Raw genomic sequence first — 12453 nt, forward strand, 5'->3', positions numbered from 1 at the left:
AAAACTGAGTGTTTTATACATAACCTTTTTTTTCACCTAAAGTGCACATGGTTGCATGTTAGATACAAATGAGATGAGTGTGATGAACAGGAAATAGTTGAGGGTGTCACAGGATGGGTGGGTAAGGAGTCAAAATCTCATGTCTGGGTTTGGAGGACCTTCTTTGTTATTAGGGGGAAGTGCTCCGGCTTCCTTTGTCTCCAATTAGTCTCTGTGAGGAGCGCTGAGAGATCTTTAAGAGCAGGGTTTAAATAATGACCCTTCATGATGCATGGGTAGGCCAGAGGCAGAAAAAGAGGGGAAAAAAACTTTATTGAGCTTGTGTTGAACATGCAAAGGCAGACTGGCAAGCCAGAGCAACAGATGGCTGGGAAGATGGCAAAGAGAGGTCAGGTGATATCATACTGGGAAGAGATTGAGGACGTCAAGAAGGTGACGTGATGCAGAACATTACCGCATTTAAGTATAAAGAGGACAAAAAAATGGACAAATCAAAGGAGGGAGGTGGTGGTGTGATGGCAGAAACAAAGCCGACTCTTTTTGGCCATCAGCTTCTTCAGTTTAAGGCAGTAAATAACACCTTAGTGTGAGGATGTGCTCACCGTTTAATCTTGCATTCACATGTGTCTGGCTGCATGAGTGTTCCTTTAAATATGCTTGCTATGCACGGTGCATATTATTGGAGGATACCTCCAGAGGGCACACCAGAAAGCTCAGGCCATATAGCACTAACTGATGTGTGGGGTGTAAACTAAAAACATGGCAGCAATCTACATCACTGCAATGTAAATTCTGAGTATTCTTTTTTAACTGCTGTTTGGAAGATTTTTGTTAAAACTCATCAAAGATTAAGTAATTCCTGATAAAGCATGTTCTGTTTCTACTGTTTCTTTAATAGCTGTATGGATTAAAAGAGAAAAAAGTCACCCTTAATACCATTACATGTTTCTTCCCTTTCACATTTTTTTAATCTAATAGTCCTCGGGGGCCAGGTGGGAAGCTGTGGGGGACCTAATGTGGCCATCAGGCCACCAGTTGATGATCAGTGCAATATACCATTTATGTATTATATCTTTTCGCAGTACTGTCCAGTGTAATAACGATCACAAATTATTACCAAATTGTCCAGCACTAGTTTAAACATTGACTTCTTAAACAAAAATTTTACTTCTTTAAAAGTGTCTTAAAAGTTTCTGCTTATGTTGTCCCAACTATTGTGCTGACTGTCACATCCTCCATGTCTACATTCCTCCTGCCTGTCATGTTTTTACTTCATCTCGTGTCCACATTGCAGTTTGAGGTTATGTACAGCTGGTGCATATGTGCACACAAGGTTAACAGCGAGTTTATCTCCAACCTTAAGGATAAGTATAAAACTCCCTCTGTTGTGGCTCAAATCTCTCTCCTTTGTGTCGTTGGCTCAAAGTGATGAAGAGTGTCTGACTCATCTTCACATCATTCCAGCCGGCAAATTCCTTCCATAATACTGCAGCCCTGCTGCCACATCACAGTTAACCCCCTGGCCAAAACAGGTCAGCTTGTTAAAGAGCCCGTCAGCCTCTCCTGTCTTTAATACTGTGTCACATAAATGTCGCCGGGCTCATTAAAGATCATACATATCTAACGGCTGCAGCTCAATGAGTACATCTTTCCTCCTCAAATCTCCAGCTGTGCTTCTCTGTACTGTTAGTGGACACCTGGTTTAGAGGAATACGGTAGGTGAGAGCAATGACACTGGCTGCTGGCTGAGTGGATTCAAGCAGCGCTACCTGTTAATACCCATAAAGGGAAAAACGATAAAGATCTTTTGACAGTGCAAATGGAAACCAGATTTTCCATCAAGGTGCACTGAAAGGTCTCTGAAGTGTCTGGTTGAGGAGAAAGTCAGTTGGCTGTTCAGTGTTTGTTTTATTTATCTTGTTAACAGATTTCTGCAGATTAAACCAGGTAAAACGAAAACAAAGAGGTAAAGCCACTTACGGAGATCTCAATAAACTCTGAGTCTTTGAAAAGGGAAAAAGTGGGTAATGATGGGAGTAAATCAAAGATCAACAGGGATTAGAAAAGAAAAAAGGAATGCAGGTTTATAGTGGGCAGCAACAGTGTTGCAATGAGCAGACTATTTAGTAAACAGCAGTAAACAGACAAATCTGTGCAGCTGTGCGGGGCTGAATGGTCCATGTAAGGGCTGTGTGTTCTTATTAAACCCCAGGGGGCTCAAATAGTGACACAGCACCTGCATGAAGGAGAGATGCGGCTGGCGGAGGATTATGAAAGGAAACAAAAAGAAATAGAAAGATCCCGGAAAGGCCAAGCAGGATACAAGTTGGCACCAAGTCTCAATAACAGTTTATAACTTAGGTGCTAAACTTCAAAAGAAACAAACTATTCAGTGCAATTCTGGGAAAACATAGCTTGGCATTTAAAATGGCACACTATGCCATGTTTGTTGAAAGAAAAGACAATTTTACTCTTGTTAATGACTTTCAGGTTTGCTGTTCCTGTGGGGATCAGTTTGAAAACAGCCATGAAATCCTAGTCAATAGCTTGCCCGAATTCAATTACATGTCTGACTTATTCTGAACTTAATCCTCAAAACACAGTTGGTCTGACTAAGGTGCATATTTAAATAATCCAACCTATCCAAACACACACATTTATGCATATTTACCTTGGGGAGTAAGGGTGTGGCTTTTTTGCTTTTCTTTTCTGAGGGATCATCCAGCAGGTCAGGCTCAAAGGTGTAGAGCTCAGCCAGCTCACTGTTGGTAAAGTGACGCTCAATCTGCTGCTGGTCAACCACTCGAAATGACAGTGACTGTTTGGTTACCTGCCGGTCATAGATCTTCTCTTCCATGGTACCCTAAAAGAAGAGTATAGAGTGAAGGACATATATTGCTATTGAAAGATAGACCGATTAAAGGAGACTTGTATTGTGCATCAATGTTTCTTAATCAGTTTCTTACAGATGTCCTGTAACTCTTGACATGGTATACAGCATGGCAGATTATACAGTGCTTAACAAATTTATTAGACCACCCTAACCCTAACCAAAGTAAGGTTTATGCCACAGTTATTATTATCCATGAATTTTCAGATTTACTAATTTACAAAAAACTGAAAAAATAGTAAAGCACATTAATATTTCTTGATTAATATGTCAAATTATAGTTATTTACTTGCATCCCTGAACAGAAAAATGAGTTTTAGTGGTTGAATGTTATGCTTGATTCATTTCTGACTTCTCAGAGAAGCCCAGTGAGTGAAATCCCTCATTCCTGTTCAAAATGGTAAAACGTGGAGAGCTCACTGAAAATGAAAGAGTCCGCATTATAGCACTTCATGATGCTGGATGGACAAATATGACAGGTGGTCTAATAAATTTGTTAAGAACTGTACATGAAACATCAAAATGCCTTAATGCCAAAACTTAAAGACAACTCACCTGGGCAAGGAACCTGTACACATAGACAGTCTTAACCTGGCCAAAGCGGTACACCCTGAAGATACTCTGGACGTCGTAGGAGGGGTTCCAGGAGGCGTCGAAGATAATGACCCTGTTGGCTGCCACCAGGTTGATGCCAAGAGAGCCAGCTCGGGTTGAAATGAGGAATAAACGGCCTCTGGGAAAGTATAAGAGAGTAAGATATAAAGAAGAGAGTATTCAGTGCCTGAAAATGCGTGATCCTGTACTGTTCAGGTATTAACTAGTAAACAAAGAAACATATTACCTTGTGTTACTGGTGTCATTAAACTCTTCAGCCCACTTCTTTCTGGTTGTTGCATTGGTGGAGCCATCCAGGCGATAGTAGTCAATGTTTCTGAACCATTTGCCATCACCTTTGCAGAAACAATGCAGTTATAAACCATATGCTAAGAACATTCACATTTCTGCTTCAAACACTTTAAAACAAACACACGTGTCACCTTTTAGCTGTCAGAAGGTTTTAGTTTGGGCATTAGCAGACAGCAGATAGATGGCTGTGTTGGTAAGAGGCCAGCCATGTTTAGCCTTCAAGATGGCTGACCCCCCCCCACCATAACCAACACTTCAGTATGTTTCCAATTACGGCACTGTGATCTTTTCATTACAAATTACAAACCCTTGAGCAAACATTTTTTTCTGGAATATAAAGTCAAGGTCTAATCATTTTCAAAATGAAAGTAAAAACAGCTGCTGTGGTTTAATTAGGAACATGACCTTACACCAGCAGCGGCGTGTTTGTGCGAGTCTTAGGGTAATGAGCACACCAGCAAGTACAAGGGTGCATGTTGCACATGGGCCGTCTTCTGACTGTGAAGCCCATCTCTGAATGAAAACACTTCAGGCTGCTTTTAAAATAGTTGCATCTTACACATAGTTCAGTCAGGTTGAGGACTGCACGGTGAAACTCTGAAATGAACCTCCAGACAGAAAAAACGGCTCTCCTAGCTCCAGCAGACTGAATTTAGCTTATAATTTTAAGTTTTGTTCTGTGATCTTGGCACTAAGATGTCAGGAGCAGCCTCTCATATCATAAGACTAGGAGGAGAAGTCGATCTCAGGTAACCCCAGGATCATTTAGCAAAGTAAGGGTTTCACATTGGCAAGCATGTAGACCAGCACAAGTATATAAAGAGCAATAACAGACCCTGCCAGACTGCAATAAAAATGTACCTTTGTATGGAGAGATTTTGTCTTCATCTTTGGCTCTGCAAGCAAGCTCCAGGAAATCCTCAATCAGATCCAGAGAGATGAGAGACTGACTGAACACCAACCTGAGGGCAGGTAAAGAGGAAAGGAAGCACAAATGTTATCTGACCATAACTTCATGCCAGTCATTGATTTTATCTAACACTTTTCAGTAACACAGGCACCAGAAAATGCCAATAAAGGTTTTATTTGCATGACAAGAGCTGACAGACTTACACTTTCTCATCTACTTCTTCTGCCATGCGCAGAATCTCAAAGAGGAGCATCATCTTCCCCGAGTGCTCGAGGATCTCAGCATCGGTCTCAGTGACAAACTCCTTGTGCCAGTCAGGAGTCGGACTGCCTGGTGCCGAGCCAGAGGGCTGAGCTGGTTCTGCTGCATGATGTTACAAATAAGAAGGTCTTACACCAACAATAAGCAGAAACAAATACAGAGCAAACAAAGAAGACGCCTACAGCACAAAAATTCAAATTTCCTTTTTTTCCCATTAGAACAAACTCAAAAATGAATTGTGTTATTTTTGGCAGCTATCTTAAAGTTATTCCTAGTCTCTAAATTGAAATGCCTTTTAGTTTTAGTCATATTTAAGTCATTTTCTAGTTTCCATCCAGAAACAAAAAAGCAAAAACATTTCAGTTCAGTTTCAGTCCATAAAAAGTCCAACCATTTTAGTCTCAATTATTTTTTGCACTAATTTAATCAGTCAAACCGTAAAAATTAATAAGATTGTTAAACACTCATATTATGGCACAATCAAACATTAATTAATTCAAAACACAGTGATGAAAACACTGACATCTCCTATATGTGGAGTAACATCTGGATTTGAATGTCCCACAATCCAGTGCTCATGTTTTACTCTTATTTTAGTCCAATGTATGCACAGCAAATCTGAAATTAAATTTTATACTTCTTAATATCTTTTCAGGACCCTCTTCACAGATTTTAGGACTCTATTGCATCTACAATTTCTAACCCGTTATATTACCAACACAGTTTCATATTTTGTGCTGACTGCAGGACAAAAATGTGACAACATAAAGGATTTTCCTGGCTCAACTTGAGGCAGAGGTGGTATCAGTCTGATCATGTGCAAAAAAAAAAAATTTATTTAAATGAGAAACAAGTCTCCACAACAAATAGGTTTGTCAGGGTAAAAAAAAAGCTTAATCTTCTTGTGACATCTTTAAGTTGTTTTACACTTGGCAAGTCTTGAAGTTTTGGCCATGTTTCTATTGTTTTCACCATTTATTTGAACCTTTCATTCAATATTAAAGTACCAATCATATCTAAAAATACTTTTGTTATTGAAGCAATATTATAACAGTAAATATCAGATACTTGGTCTTTGTAGGGCCCACTGAAACAAACACTAGGCTACTGAAGCCCCTTAGGGTTGAAAGACTTGATTTCATGCAACCATTGCAGTCTTCTAGCATGTAATTAAGTAGCCTCGTGTGCTCTTCTGTTAACGAGTGGAATATTTGCCCCTCATTCACATAAAAACAGTTACGTCCACAAGTAGTCTTCAAATTTAGGAAAAAAATGTCAGACTCTATCCCTTCATCTGTCATCCTGGATTTCTCCAACATCCTTAAGCGTCATGTCGTGCATCCTGAAGATCTCCTGTCATGGAAAACTTCATGCTGAGAGACGTGTGAAAAAGACGCTCAAGAAGATTTCGGAGAGAGGCCGTCTAAAGATTTATAGATTTTTAGGAGTGCATGTGTGAGACAGCCATAGAATAGCTGATATTCACTTGTAAGAATGCATCTCTGTATTGCTTTCTTCATCCACCATTGGCTATAACTAAGCTAACTCATATTTACTGAATACAGGAAAAGAGGAGTGATTATTGTGGGTAAAGGTCAAAGACTCAAACATGCAGTTCTGGTCCCTTAATTATATCATTGGCAATAAGCAGCCATAACAGCCCCAGATGTGTGATAAACTTACGCTCTTCCTTAGGCTCTGGTCTACCCCGACCCTCTCCGTTTCTGCCCCGAGAGCTACTGTTCCACTCCTTGATGACCTCCACATCATCACTGTCAGAGTCGTCAGATCCCTTCTTTCCTTTCCCTTTCTTCTTTTTCCTGTTAGGATGGAGGGCCAGCCGAGGAGATAGAGTCAGTGAAAACAACAGATGAAGGAGAAAATGAGCAGTTAGATGTTACTGTGTCAGTGTAAATGTACAACAATATTTTACTTTTTCTTGTCATCCTCAGAGGTCATGCTCATGGAGGATTCTTCTGTTTCAGACGCAATGAACTCGTCCATGCTGTCCTCATCAAAGAAACCCTGCAAAGAGTGGGCTCATGTTAGTCTCTCTGCTGTGTGATGATATAGGTCAGACACTAAGAGCTGGAGCATGGGTGGTAAAAATTATGTTTAAGGGAAATTTTGTGCTATAGTGGCAATATGTGTGTTGTTCTCCTTGTGCATGACCTGCCAGCACTATGTTTCTATTGTTTCCCAGGGGTGTGTGTGACCTGTGCTAATATATTCACAGTTTTTGAGTTAGTGTGGCTTTGTCTCATCTGCCCCAGCCCTACCCTGTTTTCTTTACTGATGTAGTCCAGCTGAAGGCACCAGGGATGGGTCCAGATTCTGCTGAGCATCTGGAAATCCTGGAAAAGTCGGGTCCCTGTGCGGCCCCGTCCCCCCTCCAAAGCATTCCCAACACCTGCACAAAAGGGAGAGAGTGTGAGGAGGAAGAAGACAAAGAAGATAAATGTGTGTTTTCTTTTTGTACCTACGAGCAGTCTATACATAAATACAGAGTATATAGCCCTGAACAATGGCAAAGGGACACAAAATCGTACTAAATTACACAAAACAAGCCATGTAAAGGACAAAGTTTGAGTGTTTCTCTTGAAACATATCTTTCACTTGTCTAGTCCCATCTTTTAAAACAGCAGATGTAACTGAACTGAGTGACTTTTAGACATGAAAATACATACCTACTCTATCTGTCGGGTTGTTTATTGTTTGGGCTATATTCGATGCGGTGCTTTAAATAGTTCCAGTGCCTAAACAGTCCCTAAATCAATACTTTTTAAACAAAAAGTGTATTGAAACTCAGCAGCTAAATGCCATGTAGGTATCACAAATGATTCAGAAATAACCTAGGAGTTGCCAATAGAGCAGAAAGCAAAGGAAACAGGTCTAACTTCTATTTATGAGATGTTCAAACTAAATTCATATCCTGGAATTGTAACAAAAACAAACAATGAGGTAAACGAGTCAGTCAGTCAGTGTGACTGTGTAGGAACAGCAGAAATGGCAAAACAGTGAGAAGACAGTGATGCTCTGCTGAAATAAAACAAGTGAACATAAATCCCCAAACAAATGTCATGCCTTTGAGGTGGTGAGGTATCAAAATGAAGAACTGAAATCTATGTTGTATTTTTAGTACCCTAGGTATAAGGGCTGTGAATCTCCCTTTCTATAAGTGATTCGATTGAACTCGACCCAATATTTATTAACCATTTTGTCTCGCCTGGACATATTGACTCTAACGCTCATAAAACACCAATGCTGTGGTACACGGTCAAACTCTAAACATCCTTTTTTTCAGGACAACCAGGGCTTTAAGGATATGTTTGCTGCAGTAATGTTACTTGAATTTAAAAAAAAAAAAAAAGGTATGGGACTATAAATAAACAGTAAACATAATGACTTTTTTTTTTTACAAACATGTTCTCCCTGGTCTTGGGGACCAAATAGTGAGACAAAGACTCTGACAAAAACTCTTCAAAATACTGACATATTGACAAAAAAATGGTTGTGTTGGCTGTATTTGCCATTCGTCAAAGCAGTTCTCGTCTAAAGTGACACAAGGGCCACATCACAGCATCTCTCTCCTTCTCCCTGTTCTGCACAATTCAGGCCATCTCCATCATGATCTGTTTGACACATCATGATGACACGACAGAATAGTCTACCGTTGGTTGACAGATCAGTGTTAACATTCGAGCTAGTAGCAAAAAATGATCAAAAATGGATTAAAAATGGACAAAAAGATGCTTAATATCAGCTCTACTACTGTGGATTTAATCTTTAACCTCCCTGAAAAGTCACCCAAGGGCCAAGCTTGTTAGAAAAGCTTCCATAAGGGCTATGAAGGCATGGACATCATCGATGCAGTGGCGCAATGACTAGCTTCAAGATGAAAAAAGTGGGAGACGTTGTCAAACGTTGTTCAACTTTTAATAACCTGTGTTGCTTTTTGTTATGTATGACGAGGATGGGTTGAATATGGATTTACAGGAATTGGAACCCTGTACCTTTTTGCTTTACAAAAATGATAAAAAGGGGGAAAACAAGATCATTTCAAAATATGGCAAGTGTCTGAGTTTATCAATAAAAGAGACAAAACCGAAGGGATCCTGTGATAAAATTCTGTTATTATGTCCTTGTATGTTTTTCTTCTTGCACTGATATCCAGCTTGGTGAAATGCTCTCTGTTTAATATGTCAGTGGGCTCAAATGCATTGATTATGTCACAAAATCAATCATTAACAACAACAGCAACAAATGGTCTGTGGACACCATTATAGCAAAAGACTTCTGAGTTTTAACAGAGATATTCAGGACTATATTTGCTGCTTGCTAGTGTTAGCATCGAGTCTACATGGCCAGATTTGTGAGGAAGAAAACTGTTACTATAAACGCTTTGGGGATGCACTGTGTAGCACACCCAGCTCTCATTTAGAGGTAAAAGGTCAACATAATTTATGCCAGATTACAGACACTGAGCCACAGCTTGGCAGAACAAACTAGGACAACAAGCAGCAGAGGCCCAGTGAACCAATCTCTAATGTGAAAGGCAATGCATTAACCAATTTGTGTTACCTTTTCACTGATCCAGGCCTCCACTCGGATCTCTGAAGATAAGATTAGTCAACTCATTCAGATCAGTTTATCTTTACACCCCTAGTAGGTATTTGATGTGTTGGTACTGGATTTTGATACATGTCAGTATCTATAAGTGGTCATTACTCCTGCACTGATCCAAAAGTTATGTCAAGTTTCATATCAGGATATTCCAAGGCAACAATTTTAAAATTTAATAAACCCAATTTCAAATTTAGACTAACTGGCTTGAATAAAGTTAAGAAAACAGTCGGAATTGAGCACACTTTTAAAGCAAGACTAAACACATCACAGCATCTGCAGGATAAAGCCAAGCGTGGCCATCTTTGGCAGTGCCAACAATAACAGCATTTGATCCCCTTTGCCAGTGAACGTCCACATGCCTGTGCTGAATCTGCTCCTGCATTGCTGTGGTTATAAGGCAGTTTAACCAACAACAGCCTGCATATAACTTTTGAACTACAGCCCCGGCTAGTGGCAATTAATTGAATGACAAATAGATGCAAGACTTAACATTAATAAAAATATAAAAAAATTGTTTATCCAACTAGAAATTCTGACAATAATGTTTATTTTCTTTTAAGATTTCTTTCTTGCTTTATCTTTATAGGATTATTTATACAGAACAGTGGACAGAGCTTGAAATTAGGGAGTGAGCGTGTAATGGCATGCATCAAAGGAGCCACAGGTCCGACCTCAACCCGGTGCACCAAAATGGGGTACCACATCTCTGCCAGGATCACACAACTAGGCTATGAGTGCCTTGACATTTAATTGTTTAGCGAACTGCACACATCCCTAGTTTCATATAAGAAGCAGTTAAAGGAGGGTGGATTTGGAGCCCTTTCCCCTCCTGCAGATTGAATGGGGGTCTTAGGTCCACAGACCTCACTGTGGAGGTCCAGAGTCACAGTCACAACATCAGTGCCGTGCCCTGTGGACAACCCAGCCTAATGAGCCACAGCCCATTACCCCAACACCCCCCATCACTCCTCTTCTTACATACCAGCTCTCCTGTTCTTTGTTTTTGCTTTTGGTGTAAAAAATCCGGCCCCTCCTTTCTCCAAATTTCTTTCCCTTTCCTTTATGCCCCCACATTTCCCCCTTTTTACCCCCCACCCTCTCTGTTCCCTCTTTCCCAGAGCTCTTCATTAGGGAGACGTGGGAAACTGGGCTTAAACCATGCCTGCGGCACTCTGCCAGCTGCCACTCTTACACATACACGCAGACACTCACACAAACGTACGTCTTGGGCCACATTCTGAGAGGAAAGTCCACTAAACGACTTAACAATGCCACATGAAAAACGGAGAGTGCAGAAAGGCCCTCCATTTATCTAAAAACCTTGTCTGGGCAAATGACATCCAGTCAAGAGTGCACTTTAAAGAGAAACACGACTCCTGCAGCAGGATTTAGCCTAGTCTTGGACTATGCAAGTTTTCCAGAGGATCTCACTTGAATTTTGTTTTAGTCACAGGCTTGGCTAAATCCTTCACTGAGCAACACTGTTTGATACCTGTTAGTTGCCCCAAAAGGTTATGCTACTCCCTGCACCCAAAAGTTCAGAGTAAAAGCCCACATGTGAGCAAGTTCTCCTAACACCCTGCACTCATGCATAAAAAACTAAACACAGCTTCAAAGGAGTTTGTTTCTCACCTGTGAAGTGCTCCAGGTAGTATCTGTAGAGTTTACACTGGATTGGAGTCATTCTGACAGACAACACATACTCGTGTTTGGGAGGTAGGAACTTTGTAAGTGCTGTGTAGTCCTTCCTCTGTTGGAAAACAGACAAAACATCTGCTTTACAGGTAAGCAATATAAGGTAAAAGAAAACTAGAGTGGAACATTTCAGGCAGATCTGCACCTGAACACAGCCGGCCAGCATTTCATACAGGATGTGAGCCCTCTTCTTCATGATCCGGACATCTTGTAGGGTAGAGTCGGCACACTGACCGTTCTGGATAGGGTTAATAAAACGATTCCTGAACTCCTTGATAGAGCCCAGCAGGTTCTCCTTGATGAAGTTCACCATGCAATGGTCTAAGGAAGAAAAAAATCCTAAGTACATCCATAACCACACACAATCCTAGCTCCAGTGTCATCTAAAAGATCGAGCATTCTCACATTCAACCAGGTTGTTTTGCAGAGGAGTTCCAGTCAGCACGACTCTTCTCCTTGTCTTGATTGAATTCATGGCTTTTGACACTGCAGATGCCTCATTCTTTAGGATGTGACCTTCATCACAGATGACCAGATCTGGACCTGTGCGTAAAGGATCAAAATGAAAAACCTACATAAGCACATAATTCTGTGTTTACTGAAAGTTGTAGTTTAAACACATTTCAAAGTGCTGTACCTGGATCTACCAGAGTCTTGAGAAAGGTCTCTTTGAGCTTCTTGCTTTTGATGTTCCTGCCCTGTGTCAGGTTTCGGTACATCTCATAGCCGATGATCATAACACCCCCCGATTCTTGCCACTGGTTGAGAGCATATGCTCGTTCCTGAGGCCTCTTCACTGTGGCCAGCTCAGTCACCTGGTACATGCAAAACAGACAGAAAAAAAAGCCAGAAAACAGACAAAATAAACATAAAAAAGGAAAATTATGGCACCACAGTTAAGGGTTATATAAACAACTGTTTACCTCTAAACTCTCATCATCTTTCATTCCCTCCTGCCACTTCTCAAACTCGTTGAGCCAGTTAAGGACAGTGTTCAGAGGACAAACAACCAGAGCTGTGCTGAAGTCAAGCTTTTCACAGAGCAGCAAAGTGTGAAGGAATGTCACCACCTACAGGGCAGGAACAGAACTGCAGTTAAACAAGGTGCGATGGATACAGGTCTGCAGACACTGGTTACTCATCACAAGCGTACAAGGCACGAGGT

General features: G+C 40.7%; 1 protein-coding gene across 1 annotated transcript in view; it reads right to left on the reverse strand.

Annotated features, from left to right (window-relative positions):
- Nucleotides 1-12453, reverse strand: part of atrx (ATRX chromatin remodeler) — a 47938-nt gene that overhangs the window by 18673 nt on the left and 16812 nt on the right. The window contains exons 17-29 of the mRNA XM_041796961.1: nucleotides 12212-12358; nucleotides 11926-12103; nucleotides 11694-11831; nucleotides 11434-11609; nucleotides 11226-11343; nucleotides 7247-7377; nucleotides 6901-6992; nucleotides 6651-6787; nucleotides 4910-5069; nucleotides 4658-4758; nucleotides 3732-3840; nucleotides 3446-3623; nucleotides 2672-2863 (exon numbers count right to left, since the gene is read on the reverse strand). Coding sequence (XP_041652895.1) covers nucleotides 2672-2863; nucleotides 3446-3623; nucleotides 3732-3840; nucleotides 4658-4758; nucleotides 4910-5069; nucleotides 6651-6787; nucleotides 6901-6992; nucleotides 7247-7377; nucleotides 11226-11343; nucleotides 11434-11609; nucleotides 11694-11831; nucleotides 11926-12103; nucleotides 12212-12358 — 1857 coding nt within the window. The remainder of the gene's footprint in view (nucleotides 1-2671; nucleotides 2864-3445; nucleotides 3624-3731; nucleotides 3841-4657; nucleotides 4759-4909; nucleotides 5070-6650; nucleotides 6788-6900; nucleotides 6993-7246; nucleotides 7378-11225; nucleotides 11344-11433; nucleotides 11610-11693; nucleotides 11832-11925; nucleotides 12104-12211; nucleotides 12359-12453) is intronic.

This window comes from Cheilinus undulatus, linkage group 10 (genome assembly GCF_018320785.1).
Source record: "Cheilinus undulatus linkage group 10, ASM1832078v1, whole genome shotgun sequence".
NCBI lineage: Eukaryota > Metazoa > Chordata > Actinopteri > Labriformes > Labridae > Cheilinus > Cheilinus undulatus.